At 58.9% G+C, this 25,502-nt stretch overlaps 3 protein-coding genes, 1 long non-coding RNA gene and 1 other non-coding gene across 5 annotated transcripts in view; 1 reads left to right on the top strand and 4 right to left on the bottom strand.

The window, feature by feature from the left end:
- PSMB3 (proteasome 20S subunit beta 3) overlaps positions 1 to 2,307 on the bottom strand; it is a 2,529-nt gene extending 222 nt beyond the window's left edge. Inside the window, exons 1-5 of the mRNA XM_068212730.1 lie at positions 2,171 to 2,307; positions 1,732 to 1,916; positions 1,256 to 1,363; positions 516 to 693; positions 5 to 82 (exon numbers count right to left, since the gene is read on the bottom strand). Coding sequence (XP_068068831.1) covers positions 5 to 82; positions 516 to 693; positions 1,256 to 1,363; positions 1,732 to 1,916; positions 2,171 to 2,173 — 552 coding nt within the window. The 5' untranslated portion in view covers positions 2,174 to 2,307. The remainder of the gene's footprint in view (positions 1 to 4; positions 83 to 515; positions 694 to 1,255; positions 1,364 to 1,731; positions 1,917 to 2,170) is intronic.
- Positions 2,308 to 5,176: 2,869 nt separating this feature from the next.
- TRNAN-GUU (transfer RNA asparagine (anticodon GUU)) lies at positions 5,177 to 5,250 on the bottom strand. Its single transcript has one exon. It is a non-coding gene; the product is annotated as a tRNA-Asn (tRNA).
- A 5,319-nt stretch (positions 5,251 to 10,569) lies between these two features.
- Positions 10,570 to 17,274, top strand: PCGF2 (polycomb group ring finger 2). The gene is given in 10 exon segments (XM_068212034.1): positions 10,570 to 10,786; positions 10,990 to 11,037; positions 11,040 to 11,085; positions 12,983 to 13,038; positions 13,519 to 13,569; positions 13,709 to 13,817; positions 14,862 to 14,909; positions 15,487 to 15,586; positions 16,047 to 16,127; positions 16,966 to 17,274. Coding segments are annotated over 10 exon segments (960 nt in total). The 5' UTR covers positions 10,570 to 10,674.
- On the bottom strand, positions 17,179 to 17,724 carry LOC137486606 (uncharacterized). The gene is made up of 3 exons (XR_011005763.1): positions 17,581 to 17,724; positions 17,468 to 17,518; positions 17,179 to 17,310 (listed from the first exon to the last, which is right to left on the bottom strand). It is a non-coding gene; the product is annotated as an uncharacterized lncRNA (long non-coding RNA).
- A 1,771-nt stretch (positions 17,725 to 19,495) lies between these two features.
- On the bottom strand, positions 19,496 to 20,749 carry CISD3 (CDGSH iron sulfur domain 3). Its single transcript, XM_068212014.1, has 2 exons — positions 20,476 to 20,749; positions 19,496 to 19,689 (listed from the first exon to the last, which is right to left on the bottom strand). Exons 1-2 carry the CDS (start codon positions 20,686 to 20,688, stop codon positions 19,510 to 19,512), a joined length of 393 nt encoding a protein of 130 aa, XP_068068115.1. The 5' UTR covers positions 20,689 to 20,749; the 3' UTR covers positions 19,496 to 19,509.
- Between the last annotated feature and the right edge of the window lie 4,753 nt (positions 20,750 to 25,502).

Raw genomic sequence — 25,502 nt, 5'->3', positions numbered from 1 at the left:
CCACGCCCATGCCCGAGATGGCGTCCCTGTCCACGGCGTTGAGCATGGCCTGCGAGATGGTCTCGAAGAGGTGCTCGGGCTCCTGGGGAGCACAGGGAGCACAGGCCTTCACCTGGGCTACAGACCCCCCAAAAGCTCACCACAAACCCCCAAACCCTGCAGGCTTCTCCTGTCAGGCTGGAATGAGGCCTCTCCCCAGCTTGGCATCTCCAGGGAGCACGGGGAGGGAGAACTTCTGAATCCACGGAGCCCAGGAGAGCCCAGGTGATGCCAGGTGACCCCAGAATATCCCAGATAATCCCAGGAGATTCCAGGGGACCTCAGGCTATCCCAAGAGATCCCAGGTGAGCCCAGGTGATGCCAGGTGTCCCCAGAATATCCCAGATAACCTCAGGAGATCCCAGGAGATCCTAGGTGCGCCCAGGTCATGCCAGATGACCCCAGGTGTCCCCAGATGATCCCAGAATATCCCAGGTAACCCCAAGAGATCCCCAAGCATGCCCAGCTGCACTGACCATGTCGGGCTCCCACAGGGACTCGCACATGCCGTACATCTGCTCGGAGCAGGTGCCGCTGACCACGAAGTCATCGGTGACCATGGGGCAGCCGATGAGGTCCAGGGAGCAGATGAAGGGCTCGTGGCTGAGCGGGTCCAGCCCCGCAATCACCGGCTCCGTGTAGTAGGGACCAAACCTGGGCACACAGCTGGGCTCAGGGCAGCCCTGGGCACAGGGACAGCCCAGGCGGGCCATGGGGATCATCCCTGCTCTTCTGGGACCACAGGGACATCCCAGCACAGGACAATCCCCAAAATCCCATCCTGTGCCCAGCAGTGGTGTCTGAACACTCCTGGAGCTCTGGCAGTTTTGGGGTTGTGACCATTCCCAGAGCTCACCCACCCTCCCTTCCCTGAACTTCCAACCCAGCCATTCCTTGGCTCCTGTGCCAGTCCTAGAGCACAGACTGGAGCTGTCCCCAGAGTTGTCCCCAGTCCCACATCCCTCAGCAATTTTCTCCAGGCACAGAAACCATCCCACCTTCCAGAAAGAGCCCTGCAATGGCTCTGGCACAACAGAGCACCCTGAAGCAGCAGGACTTCTGTCAGAGACAATTTGGGGAGGATTTGTCACCTCAGGAGAAAACCTGTTCAGGGGGGTGTTGGTGACAGCAGGAAGTGATCCAGGCTCCTGTGGCCACCCCAGCACCCCCAGCCCTCTCTGGCAGCACATAGAAATTGCAGTTTTTGCAGCTTTACCTCCTCTCGTAGAGCAGGTTGGACACCATGCTCATGAAGGTCTGGGGCTTGATCTGCCTCCCCTCCTTCAGCTCGTACAGGTTCAGCCTAAACTTCAGCCTCTGGGCCCTGCAGGAGATCAAAGCCGGGCTTAAAGCAGGGCAGGCTCCTGCTGCTGCCCTCAGCCAGGCCTGAATTTCAGCGGTGAGAGTTGAATTTTAGCAGTGAGAGTTCAAGTTTAGGAGTTAAAGTTGAATTTTAGCAGGGAAAGGTGAATTTTAGGAGTGAAAATTAACTTTCAGCAGTAAAAGTTCAATTTTAGCGGTAGACATTCCATTTCAGCGGTGCAAGCTGAATTTTAGCAGTGAAATTTCAACTTTAGCAGTGAAATCCCAACTCGAGCAGTGAAATCCCAGCCCCGGCCATGAAATCCCAGCCCCGGCAGCACCGGCACCGTCCCCTCGCCCCCGCCCTGCCCACGTTTAAGCCTCACTCACACGGTCTGCACGTCCGTGGCCAGCCCGGCCAAGCCGATGTAGAGCCTTTGGCCCATGGGGAAAATCTTCTGGAAGTCGGTGGTCACGGTCTGCGCCTGGACGCCGAAGCGCCGGTCGGCGGCGATGGCCACGCAGCCGCGGCCCCGCATGGCCATGACGGCCCCGCCGTTGTAGGACATGATGGACTGCACGGAGCGGCGGCTCAGCGGCACCGGAGGGACCCCCGGGGCAGCCCCGGTACCGCCCGCCGCGGCTGGGATTCATCGCCCGCCGCTCCTTCCCCCTCTCCCCACGGGCCTCCCCTCACGGAGCGGCCCCCGGTACCGCCCCCCGGGGTTGGGACTCATTTTCCCGCCGCCGCGGCCGCTCCGTGCCCCGCTCTCCGCGGGCCTCCCGTCACAGAGCGGCCGGGCCGCGGAGGTGCCGCCCTGGGTCTCACCATGGCTGCGGCTGCTCGGGCACGCCTCAGTCACCGCTGTGTCACCGCTCCGGGCCCGCCTCAGTCACCGCTGTGTCACCGCTCCGGCCCCGCTCTCTGCCCAGGCTCCGCCGCCGCGCCGCCGCGCCGCCGCTGCTCCCGCCCCCAGCGCTTCCCATTGGTCACTTCCACCGCCGCTCCCGCCCCCAGCGCTTCCCATTGGTCACTTCCACCGCCGCTCCCGCCCCCAGCGCTTCCCATTGGTCACTTCCACCGCCGCTCTCACGCCGACGCTTCCCATTGGTGGCTACCGTCCGCCCGGAGCCCGAGCGCGGCTGGGGATTGGCGGGAGCCCCTCGGGTGCGCGCAGGTGATTGGCTGAGGCAGGGGAGGGTGGGCGGGGCGGGAAAGTGGCGAGTCACAGTGAGCGCGCGAGGCAGGACGGGAGTGAGGGGGCGGGGCCACGGCTGGGAAATGGGAACAGCTGGAAAAATGGGGAAACAGCTGGAAAAATGGGGGAACAGCTGGAAAAAGGGGGGAACAGCTGGAAAAAGGGGGGAACAGCGGGAAAATGGGGGAACAGCTGGAAAAAGGGGGGAACAGCAGGAAAATGGGGAAACAGCTGGAAAAAGGGGGGAACAGCTGGAAAAATGGGGGAACAGCTGGGAAAATGGGGGAACAGCTGGGAAAATGGGGAAACAGCTGGAAAAAGGGGGGAACAGCGGGAAAAATGCGTGAACATCTGGAAAAATGGGGGAACAGCTGGGAAAATGGGGGAAACAGCTGGAAAAATGGAGGAACAGCTGGGAAAATGGGGAAACAGCTGGAAAAATGGGGGAACAGCTGGAAAAATGGGGGAACAGCTGGGAAAATGGGGGAAACAGCTGGAAAAATGGGGGAACAGCTGGAAAAATGGGGAAACAGCTGGGAAAATGGGGGAACAGCTGGGAAAATGGGGGAACAGCTGGAAAAATGGGGAAACAGCTGGAAAAATGGGGGAACAGCTGGAAAAAGGAGGGAACAGCTGGAAAAATGGGGGAACAGCTGGAAAAATGGGGGAACAGCTGGAAAATGGGGAAACAGCTGGGAAAATGGGGGAACAGCTGGGAAAATGGGGGAACAGCTGGGAAAATGGGGGAACAGCTGGGAAAATGGGGGAACAGCTGGAAAATGGGGGAAACAGCTGGAAAAATGGGGGAACAGCTGGGAAAATGGGGGAACAGCTGGAAAAATGGGGAAACAGCTGGGAAAATGGAGGAACAGCTGGGAAAATGGGGAAACAGCTGGAAAAATGGGGGAACAGCTGGGAAAATGGGGAAAAAGCTGGAAAAATGGGGGAACAGCTGGAAAAATGGGGAAACAGCTGGAAAAATGGGGGAACAGCTGGAAAAATGGGGGAACAGCTGGGTAAATGGGGGAACAGCTGGAAAAATGGGGAAACAGCTGGGAAAATGGGGAAACAGCTGGAAAAATGGGGGAAACAGCTGGAAAAATGGGGGAACAGCTGGGTAAATGGGGGAACAGCTGGAAAAATGGGGAAACAGCTGGAAAAATGGGGAAACAGCTGGGAAAATGGGGGAAACAGCTGGGAAAATGGGGAAACAGCTGGGAAAATGGGGGAACAGCTGGGAAAATGGGGAAACAGCTGGAAAAATGGGAGAACAGCTGGAAAAATGGGAGAACAGCTGGGAAAATGGGAGAACAGCTGGGAAAATGGGGGAACAGCTGGGAAAATGCGGGAACATCTGGAAAAATGGGGGAACAGCTGTGAAAAATGGGGGAACAGCTGGGAAAATGGGGAAAAAGCTGGAAAAATGGGGAAACAGCTGGAAAAATGTTGAAACAGCTGTGAAAAATGGGGAAACAGCTGGGAAAATGGGGGAACAGCTGGGAAAATGGGGGAACAGCTGGAAAAATGCGGGAACATCTGGGAAAATGGGGGAACAGCTGGGAAAATGGGGGAACAGCTGGAAAAATGGGGGAACATCTGGGAAAATGGAGGAACAGCTGGGAAAATGGGGAAACAGCTGGAAAAATGGGGGAACAGCTGGGAAAATGGGGAAAAAGCTGGAAAAATGGGGGAACAGCTGGAAAAATGGGGAAACAGCTGGGAAAATGGGGGAACAGCTGGAAAAATGGGGAACAGCTGGGAAAATGGGGGAACAGCTGGAAAAATGGGGGAACAGCTGGGAAAATGGGGGAACATCTGGGAAAATGGGGGAACAGCTGGAAAAATGGGGGAACAGCTGGGTCGGGGCAGGGCTGGGTAAATGGGGGCACAGCTGGATCCGTCAGGATGCACGGCACATCCCGTCCCCGATGTGCAGGCAGAGCCCGGCCCGTGCCAGCTGTGGTGTTAAATCCTAGGTTTAAATCTTATTTTTAAATCCTAGTTTTAAAATCCCATTTTTAAATCCTAGTATTTTTTAATCCCGTTTTTAAAGTGCATTTTTGAGGGGTTTTCCGTCACAAAAGGTTCCTGGCAGGAGCCGGAGCTCGCCTTCCGCCCGGTGGGAACAGCCCTGGGCATAGCCGGGGGGAATCCCCGGGATCGATCCCGGATTGCAACGGGAATTCCGGCATTTCAGGAATTCCACAGTTTCGGGAATTCCGTCGTCTCATTCTTCCATTCACCTTTCACCGCTAAAATTCAATTTTAACTCCCAAAACTGAACTCTTACTGCTCAAACTCAGCTTTGACCACTGAAATTCAGCTTAGCTCCAGAAATGGAATTTCCAGGGGTTCGGAGAGAGGGGACGCTCGCTCTGGGAGCCCCTTCAGCTTCATTTTGAGGCGAAATACGGGATTTGGATGGAAACAGGAATTCAGGTGCGTTTCAATGTCCCAAATCGCCCTCCTGGGAGCGCAGCGGGGACGGCCTGGGGCACACCGCGAGCTGCTTTTCCACCGCGGAGGGAGCCCCGGGAGCTGATCCCTGCCCCCGGAAAGTTCTCCGTGTCCGGTTCCGTCGGTCCCGGGCCGCTCCCCGGGGCTGGCACCAGGAAAAGCGGGAAAAGAAGCGACTCCGTCCCTGGGTGGGCTCGAACCACCAACCTTTCGGTTAACAGCCGAACGCGCTAACCGATTGCGCCACAGAGACCGCGCTGCCCGCCTCCTGCGCGCGCGGTACTCGGCACAGCAGAAACGGGAACGGAACACTGGGAATACTGGGAATACCGGGAACGGGACACCGGGACATCGGGAATACCGGGAATACCAGGACACCGGGAATGCAAACGGGACACCGGGAATACCGGGAATACCGGGAACGGGACACCGGAAACGGGAACGGAACACTGGGAATACCGGGAATGCAAACGGGACATCGGGAATACCGGGAATACCGGGAATGCAAACGGGACACCGGGAATACTGGGAATACCGGGAACGGGACACCGGGACACCGGGAATACCGGGAATACCGGGAATACCGGGAATGCAAACGGGACACCGGGAATACCGGGAACGGAACAGCGGGAATGGGAACGGGACACCGAGAAGAACGGGAACGGGATACCGGGAATGGGAACGGGACACAGGGAACGAGACACCGCGAATGGAATTGGGACGACGGGAACAGGATGCAGAGACAGGATACCGGTAGCGGGATACGGGGACAGGCACCGGGAACGGGACACTGACACCGGAACCACTGGGCACAGGGACACCGGCTCCAGGCACCGGGAAAGGGACACCGGCACCCGGACACCGGAACCGGGGCAACCGGGCACCGAAACCGGCACCGGCAGGCACTGGCCCCGCCATCTCGGGAACCGAGACGGCGGCACGGACAGCGGCTCACCGGGAACCCCCGGGCACGGGGCCACCCGCACGGACCTGGGCTGCGAGCGCCGGCAGCGGGCGGGGCGGGGAGCCGCCGGTAGTCCCGGGCGTGCGGGAACAGCCGGTAGTCCCGGGCGTGCGGGAGCCGCGCTCTCTCAGCGCCTCCCGCTCCTCCTCCTGATCCTTTCCCCCTCCTTTATTTCCTTCCCGGCTTTTCCTTTTTATTTTATTTTCACTCTTCTCCTCTTTTCCTGCCTTTTTTCTCTCCCTCCTTCCTGTTCTCCTCCTTTTTTTTCCCTTTCCTTTTCTTCTGCTCTTTCTTCTTCCTTTTCCATTTTATTTTTTAAATAAAATGAAATTTCCCCTGTTTTCTTCCCTTCCTTCTCCCCGTGGTTTTCCATCTTTCCCTTTCTCTAATTTCCCTCCATTTTTTTCTTTCCTTTTTTTCCTCCCTTTCCCCCCGATTTTCCCGTTCTCCCTTTCTTTCCCTAATTTTTATTTTCCTCGATTTCTTCACCTTCCTTTTCCCCCTTCTTGTCCATTCCCCCCTTTTTTCTAATTTCCCCGTTTTTCTTCTTTTCTGCCCTTCTTTTCCATTTTCCCTTTTCTCTAATTTCCCTCTATTTTTCTTCCCTTTCTTTTTTCCCTCCCTTTCCCACTTCTCATTTTCCCTTTTCCTTTTCTTTCTTTCGTTTCCCCCCTATTTTCCCTATTTTTTTTCCTATTTTTTTCCTTTTTTTCCTCCCCCCCACTCCAATTTTCCATTTTCCCTCTCAACATTCCCTTTATTTTTAAATTTTTTTCTTCCTTGTCCCCCCCTCTTCCCTTTCCTTCCCCCGAGAGTTCCGCAGAGGGTCCCGCTGGTCCCGGGTCACAATTTGGGGCCAAAACGGGGTCCCCAAGCTGGGGGGGGGGGGGGGGCGGGGCACACCGCGCCCGTAGCTTCCACCGGGCAACGCATTTTGGGGCCATTCCAGCGGTTTTTTGGGGCTGGGGTCTCCGCGATCACCGGGGCTGGGGGGTTCCGGGGGGTCCCCCCAATCTCGGCCCCTCGCTCCCCTCCTCCGCAGCCCCCAAAGGAATGAGGTCACGTGAGGCGGGCGGGGTCTGGCGGCGGATGGAGGTGGGAAGAAAATTTAAAAAATAAAAAAATAAAAAAGAGGAAAAATAAAAAAATAAAAAAGGAGGAGGAAGGAGGAAAAAAAAAAAGGAGAGGGAAAAAAAAAAAAAAGAGCGAGAGAGTGGAGGGAAAAAAAAAATAAATAAAAAGGGCCGCGGCCGCAGCACCGCCCGAGCCGAGCCGAGCCGAGCCGCGGGAGCGGAGGGGCGGCCGCGGGGCCGCCGCTGCCGCCGCCACCAGGTAGGGACGCGCCCCGGTGTCACCCCCCGGCCCGGGCCCCGCCGCGGCCCCCCCGCCCCGCCGGCCCCAAAGATGGCGATGGCCTCCGCCCGCCCCGCTTTGTGCCCCGGCTCCCCCCAGGCCGCACCGGCAGCGGCTGCGGAGCCCCGACAGCGCCGGGGGGGCCCCGCGCCGCCCCCGCACCGCGCCCGGCGCGCTGGGGCCGCGGCGGGGCCGGGGGGGGGGGCGCGGCGGGACCCCCCCAGGGCGGGCGGAGGGGCCGGGCCGCGCTGACAGCCGGCCCCGAGTACAAAGGGGACGCCCCGGGGCCACCGGGGCCGCCCCACCCCCGGCCCCATCGCGGCCGTGCGGCCCCAAAGGCGGCGGGAGCGGCCGGGGGGCGCAGCTGGGCACCCCCCGGTCACAGCGCGGGGCACGCGGGGACGAGGCCGCCCCGTGTCAGTGCCCACCCCGGTGTCCGTGTCCCCCCCGGTGTCCGTGTCCCCCCCGGTGTCCCTGTCCCCCCCGGTGTCCCTGTCCCCCCGTGTGTCAGTGCCTGCCCCGCTGTCCCTGTCCCCCACGGTGTCCCTGTTCCCCCCAGTGTGTCCGTGTCCCCCCGCTGTGCCCGATCCCGCGCCCCCCGTGTCCGTGTCCCCCGTGTGTCAGTGGCTATCCGTGCCCGGTCCCCCCGGTGCCCGTGTCCCCCTGGGTGTCCCGCCCCGCGCTCCCGTCCCGCCGCCGCTCCCGGTGCCGTGTGCGCGTGTCCTTGTCCCCCACGCGCTTTGTGGTCACTCGTGTCCAGCGGGGCTCCCTCCCCCATTCCCGCAGCTCCCGTGCCGCGTCTCGCTCGCCGGGAGCGGCGGGGGGATCCCGGCGGGCGCTGCCGGGGGTGGCGGGGCCGCGCTCTGGGGCTGTCCCCTCGCCTTCCCGGCGCTGTCCCCTCGTGTTCCCGGCGCTCCGGGCCCCGTTGGCGCCGTGCGAGGCCCGGGCCGTGCCGGGGGAGCCGTCCCGGGGCATTTCCCGAGCCCCGCGCTCGCCGCCGCTGCCTCCGGGGGTCTCGCGGGCGGGGGCTCGAGTTGGCGGTGACTTTGAAACGCCCTTCCCCACCCGTACCCGGCCCGGGGGTCTTCAGGGAGGGGGGGACACCGGGCCGGGCCACAGCCCTTGGAGACAAAAGAGTACGAAAATCTCGGGCGGGGGTGCGGGAGCCACCGGCGGGACGGGGCGGCTCCGGGGCTGTGGCGGGGCCGGGGTTCCGGGGGGCTCCGGGGGGACCGTGGCTTTGCTCCACCCCCCCCTCCCCGGCACGGAAACCGCGGCAGTTATCGCCCGGTCTATTAGAACCGGTTTGCGCCGGTGGCTCGGGCTCCCCCCTCCCGCCGAGCCCCGGGGCCGCCATTGGCGGCTGCGAGCACCGAAAGCGGCGAAATCCCCCCCAAAATGCAGCCGTGGGTCCCCGGGGCCCGGCGGGGGGGACGGGGACAGGGCACCGCGGGACCCCGGACACGGAGAGGGGCTGTCAGGCCCCCCCCCCAGCACCTGAGGCTGGGGGCAGCACCCGAGGGAGGGGGCTGGGCTGGGAGGGGGTCCTGGGGCTCCCCAACCCCCCCGCGGCTCCTGAGCCCCCCTGGCTGCTGCCACTCCAGCACAGCGATGTCCCCATCCCGGTCCCTGTGGTGTCCCCATCCCGGTCCCAGCGTTGTCCCCATCCCCATCCCTGTGGTGTCCCCATCCCGGTCCCAGCAGTGTCCCCATCCCCGTCCCTGTGGTGTCCCCGAGGTCCCCAGCCCAGTGGTGTCCCGGTCCCTGCAACATCCCAGTCCCAGTGGTGTCCCCATCCTGGTCCAGCAGTGTCCCTATCCCTGTCCCTGTGGTGTCCCCGAGGTCCCCAGCCCAGTGGTGTCCCGGTCCCTGCAACATCCCAGTCCCAGTAGTGTCCCCATCCCTGTGGTGTCCCCATCCCCGTCCCAGTGGTGTCCCCATTGCAGTCCCAATGGTGTTCCTGTCCCTGCAGCATCCCCAATCCTAGTGGTGTCCCCACCCCTGTGGCACCTCCATCCCAGTCCCAGCAACGTCCCATCCCTGCAGCATCCCAATTCAATGGTGTCCCTGTCCCTGCAGCATCTCCATCCCAGTGCCGGCGGTGTCCCCATCTCTGCAACATCTCCATCCCTGTCCCAGTGGTGTCCCTGTCCCTGTGGTGTCCCCATCCCAGTCCCAATGGTGTCCCTGTCCCTGTGGCACCCCAATCCCAGTCCCAGTGACATCCTATCCCTGAAACATCCCAATGGTGTCAAGTCTCTGTGGCACCTCCATCCCAGTGCCAGTGGTGTCCCCATTCCTGGTGCAGGTGTCCCTGTGTGTGTGTACTGCAGCCCCTGTGTGTCCCTATGTGTCACACGTGTGTCCCTGCATGTCCTTCTGTGCCCCTGTGTGTGTCCCTGTGTGTCACACGTGTGTCCCCGTGTCCCTCTCTGTGTCCCTGTGTGTCACACGCGTGGGTCCCCGTGTCCCTGTGTGTGTCCCTGTGTGTCACACATGTGTCCCTCTCTGTGTCCCTGTGTGTCACACGCGTGGGTCCCGTGTCCCTGTGTGTGTCCCTGTGTGGCACACATGTGTCCCTGAGTGTCCCTGTGTGTCACACGTGTCCCTGTGTCCTTCTCTGTGTCCCTGTGTGTCACACGCGTGGGTCCCCGTGTCCCTGTGTGTGTCCCAGTGTGTCACACCTGGGTCTCAGTGTGTCCCCGTGTGTCACAGGCGTGCGGTGCCACCGTCGCTGCCCCGGCCCTGCCGCCGTGCCCCGCTCATCTCCGTGACCCCGGGGCTCCTCGTCGCTTGTCGCCTGGCCTCGGGTGGCAGTGACAATATCCCGGCTGCTCGCCAAGTGTCGGGGTTGCCATGGAAACAAGGAAACTGCGGCCATCCCGCCGCACTCGGGGAAGCGCCAGAGCGGGAGGCGGCGGCTCCCGGTGTCCCCGCGCCTGCCATGCCCACCGGGCCCCGCCGGGTGTCCCTGCCCGGGGGAGATGCCCGACACCGCCCTTGGGGATTTGCTCTAGGAAAACACATGGAATTTTGGCTGGAAGTGCCTTTCCCATGGAAACAACCCAAAATGCACTTTTTCTGGGGGGGGTTATCCTTGCTCGGAGGTGTCCCAGCGTGTTGGGGACCCGCTTGAGGACACCCGGGGACACCCAGGGGTGAGGCAGAGGGGGCTGGGCAGCTCCTGGAGCTGGGGGTGGCAGGGGAGGGGGGTGGCTGCAGGGCTGGGGGTGTCCCCGTGGGTGACAGGTGACAGTCGCCACCGTGTCCCCTCCAGCGGCCCCTGCAGGTCCCATCCGCGCGCTCCGAGGGGACCGGGGGGTTTCCCGCGGGGAGGATCCGCCCTGGGGCTGCTCCAAGATGCACAGGACCACCCGGATAAAGATCACCGAGCTGAACCCCCACTTGATGTGCGCCCTCTGCGGCGGCTACTTCATCGACGCCACCACCATCGTGGAGTGCCTGCACTCCTGTGAGTGTCCCGCGTGTCCCCAGGGGTCCCCTGGGTGCCTCAGAACCCCACAGTGACCCCTCCACAATGCCCGCCCTGTGCCAGGCCGTGGAGCTGCGGGGGGGCTGCACTGGGCAGGGGTCTTGTCCCCAAGCTGGTGTGGGGCTCCCAGGGGTTCTGTCCCCGTGTCCCCCCACTCACAGAGGGTTCCTCTGTCCCCGCAGTCTGCAAAACCTGCATCGTTCGCTACCTGGAGACCAACAAGTACTGCCCATGTGCGACGTGCAGGTGCACAAAACCCGGCCCCTGCTCAGCATCCGGTGAGCCCGGGGGGCTCCAGGGGCTCGGGGGGCTCAGAGGGTTCAGGAGGTTCGGGGGCTTGGGGGACTCAGGAGCTTTGGGATGCTCGGGGGGCTCAGGAGGTTTGGGGGACTCCTGGGGCTCGGGGCGCTCAGGGAGCTACAGGGAACAAGGGGCTAAGGGGCTGAGGAAGCTCGGGGGGTTTGGGGGACTCAGAGGGTTCGGGGGGATCAGGGGGCTCGGGGGGTGCAGGGAGCTTGGGGGTTCAGGGGGCTCAGGAAGCTTGGGGAGCTCGGGGAGCTCAGTGGGTTGGGGGACCCCTGATCCAGGGGACAGCCCCGAGCACCTGGAGCAGGGAGACCCTGGGGCTCTGCTGCCAACCCAGGAGCAGCTCCATCCTGGTCCCACTGGTGTCCCCATCCCTGCAATATCCCAGTGCTAGGGTTGTCCCCATCCCCGTGGCACCGCCATCCCAGTCCCACTGGTGTCCCCAACCCCGTGGCACCGCCATCCCAGTCCCACTGGTGTCCCCATCCACATGGCACCTCCATCCTAGTCCCACTGGTGTCCCAGCCCTGCATTGCCCAGCTCTGTTCTCGACCCTAAATCCTGCAGCAGAGAGGATTTAAGGAGCTCTCCAGGTGGGAGGGGAGTAGGGATAGGGGGAGATGCCACCACAAAGGGAACAGCACCTGGGGATATCTGTGTGGTAGCAGAAGGATGGCGGGACAGGTGCCCTGTGTCCATCCCTGCGGATCCTGGACCCCATTGGTCCATCCATCCCCCCATTCATCATCCATCCATGCATGGATTCTATCCATGGATCCATGGATCCATCCATGCATGGATTCCATCCATCCATCCATCCATCCATCCATCCATCCATATTCCCAGAAATTCCCAGGAAAATCCTGGCTGTGAACGGGGCTGGAGCTTCCCTGGTTCCTGCTTTGGGATATTCCCATTTTTTAGGGCATCAAAACCCCAAAAATAAACTTTCAGGAGCTTCCCTGGTTCCTGCTTTGGGATATTCCCATTTTTTAGGGCATCAAAACCCCAAAAATAAACTTTCACCCCATAAATAATCTGGGATTCAAATTCAAACCTGTGGAGATTTTGCTGATCTGGGATTTGGGTTTGTTGAAATTCCTGGGGTGGTTTTATGGGAATTGTTTTGGCTACTGGGAGGGATCCTGGCCCCAAGTCATCCCCACAATTTACAAGGATTTCTGAGCTGGTTTTGTCCTTTTTCCAGACCTTTAACCCTTTGTGGGGTGTGATGTTGCTCAGTGGGATGGGGATTTGGGATGGGGGATTGGGGAATTGGGGTTTGAGGGATTTGAGGTTTGGGGATGGGGAAATGGGGATTTGGGAGATTTGGATTTGGGGATGGGGAATTAGGGATTTGGGGTTTGGAGATTTTAGGGATTTGGGGTATGGGATGGGGAACTGGGGATTTGGGGTTTGGGGGATTTGAGATGAGGAAGTGGGGATTTCAGATGAGGAACTGGGGTTTTGGGGATTTGGGATGGAGGACTAGAGATTTGAGGCTTTGGGATGAGGAAGTGGGAATTTGGGATGGGGAATTGGAATTTTGGGGTTTGGGGATGGGAGATTGGGGATTTGGGATGGGAAACTGGGGTTTTGGGATTTTGGGATGGGAGATTGGGGATTTGGAATGGGGAACTGGCGATTTGGGGATTTGGGGGATTTGGGATGAGGAATTGGGGATTTGGGCTTTGGGGGATTTGGGATGGGGAATTGGGGATTTGGGGTTTGGGGGAATTTGGGATGGGGAATGGGGGATTTGGGGTTTGGGATAGGAATTTTCCAGACAGGAGATGGGGAAGCAGAGGCCCTGAGATGCTCCCAAATCCTGCTGATTTCTCACATTTTTCTTGTTTCTCCCCCCTCCAGGTCAGACAAAACCCTCCAGGACATCGTGTACAAGCTGGTGCCGGGGCTTTTCAAAGGTGCAGCCAAGGATGGGGAGAATTTGGGAATTTGGGTATTCAGGAATTTGGGAATTTGGGGTGTTCGTAGCTTGCCCCCATCCCCCTGAAACCCTTCCCGGGATTTCCCATTCCCACGGGGACAGCAGGACACACAGACACTGTGCCCCATCCCAATCTTTGGGGCAATCCGGGAGCAGGAGCTGTGGATTTGCTCCGAGTGCCTCGGGATGGGGGAAAAGTTTGGGATTTGGGGTGTGGGGACCCAAAACCCCTCAGGATTGGGCGCCACTCCAGGATTTATGGGATCACTCCTGCAGGAGCTCCCATGGGAATTCCCTGAGCATTCTGGGGTGTCCCCTGGGCCCCCCTTGCTGTCAGCCCACCAGCTGTGGCGCTGTCCCCAACTCATGTCCCTGTCCCCATCCCTGTCCCTGTCCCTGTCCCTGTCCCCATCCCTGTCCCTGTCCCCTGTCCCCATCCCTGTCCCTGTCCCCACAGATGAGATGAAGAGGAGGCGCGACTTCTATGCCGCGTACCCGGTGGCTGAGGGTGAGTGTCACAGGGTCAATGTCACAGTGTCACAGGGTCACAGGGTCAGTGTCACAGTGTCACGATGTCCCGATGTCCCAGTGTCCCAGTGTCCCAGTGTCCCAGTGTCCCTCCCCAGCCCGTGTCCATGTCCCCGCAGTTCCCCTGGGCTCGCAGGAGGAGCGTGGCGAGGTGGCCGAGCGGGACCAGGGCGCGGGGCCCGAGGATGAGATCGTCAGTCTGTCCATCGAGTTCCACCGGGACTGCAGGTACGGCCCAGGGCTCCGGTACCGCTTGTTCTGGTACCACCAGCTCTGGTACCACTGGGGGCTCTGGCACCACTGGGGGCTGTGGTATGGCCCAGGGCTCCGGTACCCGCCGGGTCTGGTACTGCCCGGGGCTCCGGTACCACCGGGGGCTCTGGTACCACACAGGGCTCCAGTACCACCAAGTCCGGTATGGCCCGGGGCTCTGGTACTGCTGGGGGGTCCGTTAGTGCCCATGGCTCCCGGTACCACCCGGGGTCCCCGGTACCACACAGGGCTCCCGGTACTGCCCGGGGCTCCAGGTACGGCCGGGGCTGGGTTGGGAAGGGGCTCCCACCCTCTTCCCACTCTTGGAACCCGGGGAAGAGTTGGGGTTGGGAGGGTCCTGATGCTGTCACCTCATTGCACCGGCCGTGGGTCAGTGGCAGCGCAGAGCCCCTGCCCGGGCTGCCACAGGAGACAGAGGAGCACCCAAACGCCCCGGACCCCATCCGGGACTCCCAGCAGTGCCATCCCTGATCCCTCTCCCTGATCCCTGAATCCCAGCAGTGTGATCCCTGATCCTTGATCCCAGTGCCAACCCTGATCCCAGTATGATCCCTGATCCCTGAATCCCAGCACTGTCATCCCAGATCCCTATCCCTGATCCCAATGTGATCCCAGATCCCTATCCCTGATCCCAGTGTGATCCCAGATCCTAGCACTGTCATTCCTGTGTTCCTGCTGCTGCTTCTGGCAGCCTCGGGGATGTCCCTGGCACCTGGAGCAGCATTCCAGAGGGATCCAGAGGGATGCGGGGGAACCCAGAGGGATCCAGGGGGATCCAGAGGGATCATGGGGGAATCCAGTGGGATCCAGGGGAATCCAGGGGGATCCAGGGGGATCAAGGGGGATCCAGAGCCCTAGCAATGCCCACTAGATGTGCCGGGGTGAAGCCCCGGGTGTCCCCGCCATGGGGTGTCCCCCCCCATGTCCCCTGCCTTGGGCCCTTGCCCGGGTCTGTCCCTCTCTGCCCCTCCACAGTCCCTGTCCCGTGCCCGTCCCCAGGGAGGACCTGAAAGGCACCGCGGAGAACGGGACCTGGACAAGGACAAGGTGAGCGCGGGGTGGCACCGTGCTGGCACCGTGCTGCCATTGTGGTGGCACCATGGTGGCGCAGAGCCCTCAGTGCCCCGGCTTGCCCTGGGCGGGTCCTGTGGGGCACAGGGGGACACCCCCAAACCTGGGTCACCCCAAACCAGGGACTCCCCAAACTCCAAACCCAGGACACCCCAAACCTGGGTCACCACAAACCTGGGTCACCCCAAACCAGGGACTCCCCAGACTCCAAACCCAGGACACCCCAAACCCAGGTCACCCCAAACCCCACACACCCCAAACCCGTGTCACCCCCAAACCCGTGTCACCCAACACCTGTGCCACCCCAAATCCTGGACTCCCCAATCCCAGAAAAGCCCAAACCTGGGTCACCCCAAAACCCAGGACACCCCAAAGCCATGTTACCCAAAGCTGTCCCTCCTCAGCCCGCTCCATGCCTGCTGGGCCCCGGGACGCCTCCAAACCCGGGACACCCCAAACCTGGGACACCCCAAATCCTGGACACCCCAAACCCAGGACACCCCAATCCTGGGTTACCCCAAGCCGTCCCTCCGCAGCCTGCGCCATTCCCACCGGGCCCGGGGCTGCGGTTCCTGCGCTGCCCCGCGGCCATGACCGTGCTGCACCTGGCCAAGTTCCTGCGCAACAAGATGGACGTGCCCAGCAAGTACCAGGTGAGGAGCTCGGGAATGTTCCGGAATGTTCTGGAACGTTCGCTTGGGAACAGCCGGGAATGGTCAGGAATGTTTGTTTAGGAACAGTCTGGAATGGTTGGGAACGTTCCGGAACATTCCAGAATGTTCGGTTGGGAAGAGTCGGGAATGGTCAGGAATGTTTATTTGGGAACAGTCTGGAATGGTTGGGAACATTCAGGTTGCATCCACTGCTGATCCCTGCTTGTTCCAAATGTCCTTGCTGGGCATCCCTGCCCTGGGGCTGGAGCCCTCCTTTTCTCATGGCTGGATCCATCCTTTCCTGGGGTTTTTCCTGGGGTTTGGATCCATCCTCTCCCGTGCTTTGGATCCCTCCTTTCCCAGGGTTTGGATCTATTCTTTCCCGGGATTTGGATCCGTGGATCCCGGGGTTTGGAACCCTCCTTTCCCGGGGTTTGGATCCCTCCTTTCTCGTCTCCAGGTGGAGGTGCTGTACGAGGACGAGCCCCTGAAGGAATATTACACCCTGATGGACATTGCCTACATCTACCCCTGGAGGAAGGTGAGGAAATGGGGGAAACCAGGAATATCTGTGCTGGGAATACTAGGAAAACCTGTCCTTAGGGGATAAAACTGGGAAAACCAGTCCTTTGGGGAAAAAAACTGGGAAAACCTGTCCTTTGGGGGATAAAACTGGGAATATCCATACCTGTTCTGGGGAAACTGGGAATATCTGTGCTGTGAATACTGGGAAAACCTGTCCTGGGAATACAGGGAAAATCTGTCCTGGGAGAAAGTGGGAATTTTTATGCTGGGAAAAGAGGGAAAATCTGTCCTGGGGAAACTGGGAATATCTGTGCTGGGAATACTGGGAAAATCTGTCCTGGGAGAAACTGGGAATATCTATACTGGGGATATCTGTCCTGGAGAAACTGGGAATATCTGTGCTAAGAATACTGGGAAAATCTGTCCTGGGAGAAAGTGGGACTATCTAGACCTGGAAAACTGGGAAAATCTGGGTCTTGGGGGATAAAACAGGGAATATCTGTCCTGGAAAAATCTGTCCTTGGGGAAAAGTGGGAAAATCTGTCCTGGGGAAACTAGGAATATCTGTCCTGGGGAAACTGGGAAAATCTGTCCTGGGAATATCTGATTTTGGGGGGATAAAATGGAATATCTGTCCTGGGGAAAAGTGAGAAAATCGCCCTGGGAGAAAAAAACAGGGAAAATCGGTCCAGGGTGAGCTTTTCCCATGCCAAATCCCAGAGTGGGGGCGATTTTCCTGACAGGGGCGTTTGCTCCGGGTGGGATTTTCGGGTTCCCCGGTGGGAGCGGGGATGGCAGCGCCGCTGTCCCCGCGGTGTCCCCGCGGTGCCGGCAGCCGTGCCCCGTGTCCCCAGAGCGGTCCCCTGGCACTCAAGTACCGCGTCCAGCCCTCCTGCAAGCGGTTCAAGCTGTGCCCGGCGCTGCCATCCGAGGGCACCAACACCAGCGGCGCCTCCGAGTGCGAGTCCGGCAGCGACAAAGCGCAGAGCCCCGGGCTGGCATCGCCCCCCGCCCCGCCCGGGCCCGGGCACGGCCCCCCCGGGCCCGTCCTCAACGGCTCCGCCGCGAACTGTCACCCGCTGCCACCCGGCTGTCACCCGCTGCCACCCGCCCGCGGCCGCAAAACCGCCCTGAACGGCAGCACGGGCTCGGCCCTGAGCTAAAAACATCCGGGGGCTGCTGGAAATCCTCCTGGGATTCTTAAAATATCCTCCTGGGATTCTTAAAAAATCCTCCTGGGATCCCGGGAAATCCTCCTGGGATTCTGAAAAAAAAAAAATCATCTTGGGATTTTGAAAATCCTCTTGGGATTCTGAAAAAGTCATCCTGGGATTCTGAAAAAAATCATCCTGGGACTCCGAAAATCCTCCTGGGACTCCAAAAAATCATCCTGGGATTCTGAGAAATCTTCATGGGACTCAGAAAATTCTCCTGGGATTCTGAGAAATCCTCCTAGGATTCTGAGAAACCCTCCTGGGACTCCGGAAAATCCTCCTGGGACTGCAAAAAATCCTTCTGGAACTGCTAAAAATCCTCCTGGAACTCCTGCAGACCCTCCAGTGACTGCTCAAAACCCTCCTGGGATTCCTAAAAATCTTCCAGGGGTTCCTAAAAATCCTCCAGGGGTTCCTAAATATCCTCCAGGAATTCCCAAAAATCCCCCGGGGTTCCTGCCCCCTGCGGAGCTCCGTGGGTGTGTACATAGGGACAGAGCAGAGTTCTACGGAATTATTTTCTCATTTAAAGTCATGGGGAAGGCGCAGAGAGGTTTGGTGGATATTTTTAAACGCGCTTTGGGTTGGTTGGGTTCGGGTTTTTTGTTTGGTTTTTTGTTTGGTTTCGGGTTTTTCTCGGGGAGGGGGGGGTGGTTTGAGGTTTGGGTTTGACTCGTGGAAGCTGCATGGCCCCCCCTTCATCCTGCCCCAGAGCTGGGAGCTGACACATCCCCAAATTCCCACATTCCCAAATTCCAACATTCCCACATTCCCAAATTAATTAAATTCCCACATTCCCAAATTCCCACACTCCTGCATCCCCAAATTCCTGTATCCCACATTCCCAAATTCCTAAATTCCAACATTCCTGTGTTCCTAATTTCCCACATTCCCAAATTCCAACATTCCCATGTTCCCCACATTCCCTCATTCCCAAATTCATAAATTCCCAAATCCCCCCCCATTCCCAGATTCCCCATTCCCACTTTTCCCGGAAGTTTTCCCTCTCTTCCTCCTCCTCCCTCCCCGCTGGGGCCGTGGCCATAGAGGTGAGGACCGAGCACAGAACCCAAACCCCAAAAAGCCCCAAAAAATCCCCCAAGCCCCCAAAACCCCCAAAAAGCCCCAAAAAATCCCCCCAAAACTCCAAATGCCCCAAAAACCTCCAAAACACAAAAAACCCCAAATCCCCCAAAAATCCCCCAAAAACCCCAAACCCTCCCTGCAGTCTCTTCGGGCTCTGCTGTGGGGTTTTATTTCCCTTTTTTGGGGTTTTTTTTCCAGGGTTTCACACCCCAGCTTGGAGCCGCCGGCTCCAGCAGATCCAGCTGTTCCCAAATCCCATCCCAGGCATTTTTTGGGGGATTTCTTTGCTTTCCCTGCGGGCTCTGCCCTTCTGCACAGTAAATTTGGGGTTTTGGGGATTTTTGCAGTTTTTTGGGGTTTTTTTTGGGGTTTTTTTGTTTTTTATTTTTTTCCTCCAGCTTGGTGGGGGCAGCACAAATCCCCCGGAATATTTTCGCTTCCTGAGGTCCTGCCAGCTCCAGGGAAATTTGGGGGCACCCAAAGGTTGGGATGGAGCTGCTCCCTGCTTCCCATGATCCCAATTTTTTTTTTATTTTTGGTGTCTCGCCCTTCCCAGCCTCTCCTCCTGCCCTTGTGGGTGTGTTTGTAATAAAAATAAAATAAAAATAAAAATAAAAATTAAAATTAAAATTAAAATTAAAGTAAAAATAAAAATAAATCAGATTTCGGCACCTTTGGCCAGGAAGCTCCAGAGAGGAGAGAGTGTGGGAAGGGTCTGGGGGAAGGGAAAAAATTCCTGCAGGGAATTCAACAATTCCTGCAAAGAGTTCAACAATTTCTGCACAGAATTAAACAATTCCTGTGTGGAATTGAATGATTCTTACAGGCAATTAATTCCTGCGGGGAGTTCAACACTTCCTGCATGGAATTCAACAATTCAACAGGGAATTCAGCAATTCCCTTGTGGAATTAAACAATTCCTACAGGGAATTCAACAATTTCTCCATGGAATTCAGCAATTCTTGTGTGGAATTTAACAATTTCTCCATGGAATTCAGCAATTCCTGTGTGGAATTCAACAATTCCTGTGTGCTCCCGGTGCTCCCGATCTCCCGGTGCCCCCGAGCTCCCAGCGCCGCCGGTGCCCCCGGGCCCCGCTCAGGCGCGGGGGGACAGCGGGGCCGCCTGCACGGCGTTGCCCCGGTGGGAGCCGTCGCAGTACGGGGGGCTGCGGGTGCGTTTGCAGCCGCAGAGCAGCGCGGGGCCGGCCCGGGCGGGGCTGAAGCGCAGCGGGGACAGCCCCGGGGCCTCCCTCCGGTGCGCGCCGTCACAGAAGGGCTGCGGGCAAAGCGGGCGGCGTCGGGGAGGGCTTGGAGGGTGGCCGGATGCTCCCCCGGGGCCACCGTGACCATCCCGTCCCATCCCATAGATCCCATAAATCCCGTTCCATCCCATCCCATCGATCCCATAAATCCAATCCCGTCCCATCCCATCCCATCCCATCCCATCCCATCCCATCCCATCCCATCCCATCCCTATTCCATTCCCGTTCCATCCCATCCCACACAATGGATCCCACTCCACCCCATGGATCCCCTCCCATCCCATGGATCCCATCCCACTCCATGGATCCCATCACATCCCATCCCCTCCCATCCTATGGATCCCATGAATCCTATCCCCTCCCATGGATCCCATCCCATCCCTGGGCAGCCCCTCCCTCAGGAATTGGAGCACCCGGGACGGCAAAACCCCAAAACCGCCCTAAAACCTCCGGCTCCGGGACTGGGGATGTTCCTGTGGAGCCGCTCCTGCCCTGGTCCCAGTTTGGGGGATCCTGGTCCCCCAGAGCCCCCGGAGCCTCCAGAGCCCCCCGGAGCTTCCCAGTCCCAGATCCCCCGGAGCCCCCGGGAGCCCCCAGCCCTGGAACCCCCGGAACCTCCCGGGACTCCGGAGCCCCCGGCTCCCCCCGGTTCTCCCGGGCCCCCCGGTTCTCCCGAATCCCCCGGCCCCCCAGCCCCCCCGGTTCTCCTGGATCCCCCCGGTTCTCCCGGGTCCCCCCGGTTCTCCCAGCCCCCCGGTTCTCCCGGACTCCTCCGGTTCTCCCGGGCCCGCCGGCCCGACCTGGCGCTTGCTGTGCCCGCAGGCGCACCAGCTGTAGGTCTTCCCCGCCTGCAGCTCCACCGGGAACGGCTCCTTGGCGGCGATCACCGGCTGCGGGGCGGGCGCGGAGCAGAGCGACGGGAGCCGCGCCCCCGCCGAGGGGTCCCGGCACCAGCGGCCGCCCCCCGCCGCCCTCATCAGCGAAACGAGCGCGGCCGGTCTGGGCCGCAGCATGGTTCCGGTGCCGCTCCCGGTGCCGCTCCCGGTGCCGCTCCCGGTGACCTTCCCGGCGCAGCTCCTCCTCCTCCCGGCGCCGCCGGAAGAGCCGGGCCGGGCGGGCTCGGCGGGAGCGCGGCTGCTCCGTGCGGCGCCGTTCCCCCCCGCACCGAGACGGGCCCGGGCCCGCCACTCGCTCCTGTCACCCGCTCCCAGTGCCGGTCCCGGTCCCGCTGCTCGATCTCAGTGCTGGGTCCCAGTGCCGGTCCCGGTTCCCAGTGCCGGTTCCCGTTCCCAGTGCCGGTTCCCGTTCCCAGTGCCGGTCCCGGTTCCCGGTGCTGGTTCCGGTTCCCGGTGCTGGTCCTGGTTCCTGGTGCTGGTTCCGGTTCCCGGTCCCAGTCACAGTGCCCGATTCCACTCTGATACTGGCTCCCAATGAGTGATCCTGGTCCCCGTTCCCAGTGCCGGTGCCGGTGCTCCTCCCGGTGCCGACCCCGGTTCCCGATCCCGGTCCTGGTCACGATGCCCGATCCCAGTGCAGGGTCCCCGTGCCCCATCCCGGTGTCACTCCCAGTGCCCGTTCCGGTCCCACTGTCCCAGTGCCCAGTCCCGGTGCTCCATCCCAGTGTGGGGTCCCGGTGCCAATCCCGGTTCCTGATCCCAATCCCACCACACGGTCCCAGTGCCCGGTCCCATCCCAATGCCCGGTTCTGGTGTCACTCCCAGGTACTGTTATGCAGTCCCGGTGTCCAATTCCGGTCCCAATGCTCATCCTCGGTGCCCGATCCCACTGCTCAATCCCAATGTTGTTCCTGATGCCCAATCCTGTTACATGATCCCAATGCCCAATCCTGATCCTGGTGCCCGATCCTAGTGCCCAATCCTGGTGTGGTCTCAATGCCCAATCCCATTCCCAGTGCCCAATCCCAGTGCCCAGTCCTTGTTCTCATTCCCAGTGCCCAATCCCAGTCCCAGTTCCCAATCCCATTCCTGGTGCCCAATCTCAGTCCCAGTACCCATTCCCAGTGCCCAATCCCAATCCCAGTTCCCATTCCCAGTGCCTGCTCCTACTGCCCCCCATCCCAGTCTTTCCCGATCCCAGTGCCACTCCCTTTCCCGGGCAGAACACCCAGCTCAGGAGCACTTCCCCCTCTCTGTGCCTCAGTTTCCCCCCAGAGTCCCCTGGGCCTGCTGCTGCCATAGGAATTCCCAGAATCCTGACTGGGGGTGGCTTTTCCAGTGGGAATTCCCGGAATCCTGGCTGGGAGTGGCTTTTCCAGTGGGAATTCCAGGATTCCTGACTGGGAGGACTTTTTCAATGGGAATTCCAGGAATCCCGGCTAAGAGCAGGTTTTCCAGTGGGAATTCCCACAATCCTGACATAGGGGCGGCTTTTCAGTGGAAATTCCTGGAATCCTGGAGGGTTTTTCAAAGGGAATTCCTGGAATCCTGGCTGGGAGTGGCTTTTCCCACAGCTCCAGCCCCGATTTTGGGCAGGAAAGGGGCCAAAGCAGGAGCAGCAAGAGCCCATGGATTTGGGGCTTCCAAGTAATAAATCCTTGGAAAAAAAGGAGGATTCAGGAGCTGCTCACCAGCACAAGTGGGTCTGGGATTAAATGGGGGCCATCACCCGTTTTTTTTTTGGGATAACTCCTCCTTTTCCCACTCATTTCCACCTCCTGCATCCCGGCACCCCCCCTTGCTTGGGATTCCTCCACACATCCCAGCAGCAGGCAGGGAATTCTCATTCCCACTTAAATTCGCCCCCTTTATCTTCATTAAAAAACCCCCTTGCAATTAATATTAATATTATTTATTATAATAAAGACCGGTCAAGCAGCGTGAAAAAAATATATCTTAGCTACATTACCTTAAATTGCCAAAAATATACACATTTTTCTCTTTTGTTTAATATTAAAAAAAAACCCTAAAAATGAATAAAATAAAATAAAATAAAATAAAATAAAATAAAATAAAAACCCAAAAGGACACATGCAACGATCCTAAATGAGAGCATCAAAATGGGTAAAGAAACGTACCCCAGTGCAACTGAAACATGGATCATCTTCAGCTTTTCCTTTTTTTCCTTTTTCTTCCCCCTGCTCTCCCGTTTTTTTGTGGGGTTTTTATTGGTTTTTTCCCCCACAGGGATTCACCTGGACTTTCCCAGCTCCCCCTCCTGGCTCTGCCCAAGGGACACTTGGGGCGGCTGGAGGTGACGATTCCCAGGGGGAATTGGACAATTCCCGGGGTTTGGGAGCCTTTGGAAGGTTGGGCACAGGGAGAGGTGTAAGTGCTTTCTGTCTCTGATCGCCCAATTCTGGAGTTCCCGGGGAACAGGAGGGATGCAACTCCGGGAATTCCTGCACCCATCTCCAGGAATTGCCAGAGAATCAGAGGGATCCAGCTCCGGGAATTCCTGGATCCAGCTCTGGGAATTCCCAGAGAATCAGAGGGATCCAGCTCTGGGAATTCCTGGAGATCCAGACGGATCCAGCTCTGGGAATTCCCAGAGAACCAGAGGGATCCAGCTCTGGGAATTCAGAGATCCAGAGGGAACCACCTCTGGGAATTCCTGGATCCAGCTCTGGGAATTCCCAGAGATCCAGAGGGACCCAGCTCCCCTGGTTGCATCCTACCTAAAAAAACCCAAATTCCTGGATTTCCCTCCTTCTCCAAAGCCTGGGCTCCCCAGAATTCCCACATGAGCCAATTCCAGCATTTCCAGCCTCTGGATCCACCCCCAGGCACCTCTCACGGACCCCTTTGGCGTCCTGGGCTTGTCCAGGCGATTTGGGCACCAACCCTAAACTGGGGCCGATCCCAAAAGGGATTTGGGGTCTCCTGGGGGATCAATTCCCTTCCCAGTCCTCCCTCCCTATTCCTTGCACCTTCCGGATCCCCCGGGCTGGATTTGGAAGAATTGGGATATTTGGGCACAACTTTAGGATCTTTGGAGTGTAAATGGGGCTGGAGGCCATGGGCAGCACCGCAGGGATTTGGGATCCTGGAGCAACACAGGGATTTGGGATCCCAGGACACTGCAGGCATTTGGGATCCTGGAGTAATGCAAGGATTTGGGATCCCAGAGCAACACAGGGATTTGGGATTTGCAATAAAAAGCAAAAAACAAAATAAAACACCACAAACCCCAACTCCTGGCCACACCCAGCTGGCAGAGCCCCCTGCCCATCCTCCCAGTGGCCCAAAGCTGGCATTTGGCTGTTCCCAAACCCCTTGGATCTGTAGGATGGCAGGCACAGCCACGCCATCCCAAAACAGCCTGGGGGACAGCCCTGAAATCCTGCATTTGAGCCCCAATTTGGGGCTCAATTTGCTCTCACCGTCGCTGCCAAGCCTGAGGCTCCTCAGGAGGGAAGTGGGGGGGGACCTGGGGTCCCCGTGCCAGGGGGTCCCCGTGCCAGGGGGATTTTGGGTGGCACCTCCAGGGGTGCCAAGGGAAGGGGGACGACCCAGCTCAGGGTGGGGTGGGGAAAAGAAAAAAATACAAAGGAATTTCAAAGTGCAAGAAGGGAATTGTGCCGGAGCGCGTTTGGGGACGGGGATCCCAAAGGATGGGGCTCCCCAACAGCTTCCTAAGCTCGTTAAAACCTCTGGATAGATAAATCCCATTATATATTTAATTTATATTTCTATTTCTGAGCGGCCAGTGGCTCTGCCCAGTTTAGAGCTCCAAGCTGGGAGCAGAAATGTTTTGGTATATTTTTTTCTCTATTTTTTCTTTTTAGACAACCCTAGTGGTATGAATCTTAGGAAAAAAAAATCCGATAAAATAAAACAAAATTAGCATTAAAAAAAGGAAATTCAGTGGAGGATTTCACCTGGGCCAAGCTTTGCCAGCACGATCAGTGCAGCCCCACTGCTGATAATGGGAATAGTGCAAAGCAGGAAGGGCAGTGGGGATGTGCTGAACGCGGCACGAAGGTCCCAAAATTTGGGATTTGGGGCTCTCCCAAAGGAGTTTCCATCAGCTGAAGCATTCCCAGGAGCTCCAGATTTACCCAGGGATGAGGGAAGGAGGGGCATTGGTGCATTTGGTGTTGGTGGTCCCCTTCCCTGAGCTGTCCTGTCTGTCCTTCCTTCCTTCCTTGCTTGCTTGCTTGCTTCCTTCCTTCCCTCCATCCATGATCTCCATCCATGGATCCATCCATGCCTCTGTCCATCCATCCATCCATCCATCCATCCATCCATCCATCCATCCATCCCAGATCAGAGGAAGTCGATTTTCGGTGGATATTCCAGGCTGAAGATGGAATCAAGGTCAGAAATTGGAGAACAATGGAAGTTCTGCCATCCCAGGCTCAGGACTGTGGTCACTGTCCCATTCCTTGGAGATCCCTCTTCCCAGGGCCAGTGGAAGAATGTGGTTTTGTGGGAATGATTTGTGGTGGGCAGGAAAATGCAGATTTGGGATTTGGGACTCTCCTCCCCACAAAGATTTCCATCTCCAAACTCTGGTCCAGGAATCCTCTCCCAGGTCCAGGAGCTCCTTCTGATGTTGGACAACCCCGGCTGTGGCCCCTTCTCCAGCTGAGACCTTTGGGAATTCCAGGCAGGAAGGACAGCTCCACCCCTCCGGCAGCTGGCACAGGTGACAATGTCCTCACAGCTGGCACACGTGACAACGTCCTCCCAGGTGGTGCCACCTCCTTCCCACCTCTGTCTATCCTCATCCGTCTGTCTTTCCAGGCTGGATTGGCCTCCAGCTGGAGCAAAGCCCAGTGGGAGAAACAGGGAAACCTCAGCTTGGGAATTCTTCTGGATGTCCCCACCTGGGCACAGCCACCACGTCCTCCCTGGGCAGTGCCACA

The sequence above is a fragment of the Anomalospiza imberbis genome, chromosome 22 (genome assembly GCF_031753505.1).
Source record: "Anomalospiza imberbis isolate Cuckoo-Finch-1a 21T00152 chromosome 22, ASM3175350v1, whole genome shotgun sequence".
Taxonomy (NCBI): domain Eukaryota; kingdom Metazoa; phylum Chordata; class Aves; order Passeriformes; family Viduidae; genus Anomalospiza; species Anomalospiza imberbis.
Note: the sequence above shows the minus strand (reverse complement) of the source record. Positions and strands in the feature narration are given on the sequence as shown.

Bases quoted from the DNA above. Each gene is read 5' to 3' on its own strand.
- CISD3 (XM_068212014.1), bottom strand. From the start codon at position 20,688: ATGCTGCGGCCCAGACCGGCCGCGCTCGTTTCGCTGATGAGGGCGGCG. The intron at 19,690-20,475 runs GTCGGGCCGGCG...CTTTGCCCGCAG, and splicing joins GCGGGCACAGCAAGCGCCAG to CCCTTCTGTGACGGCGCGCA.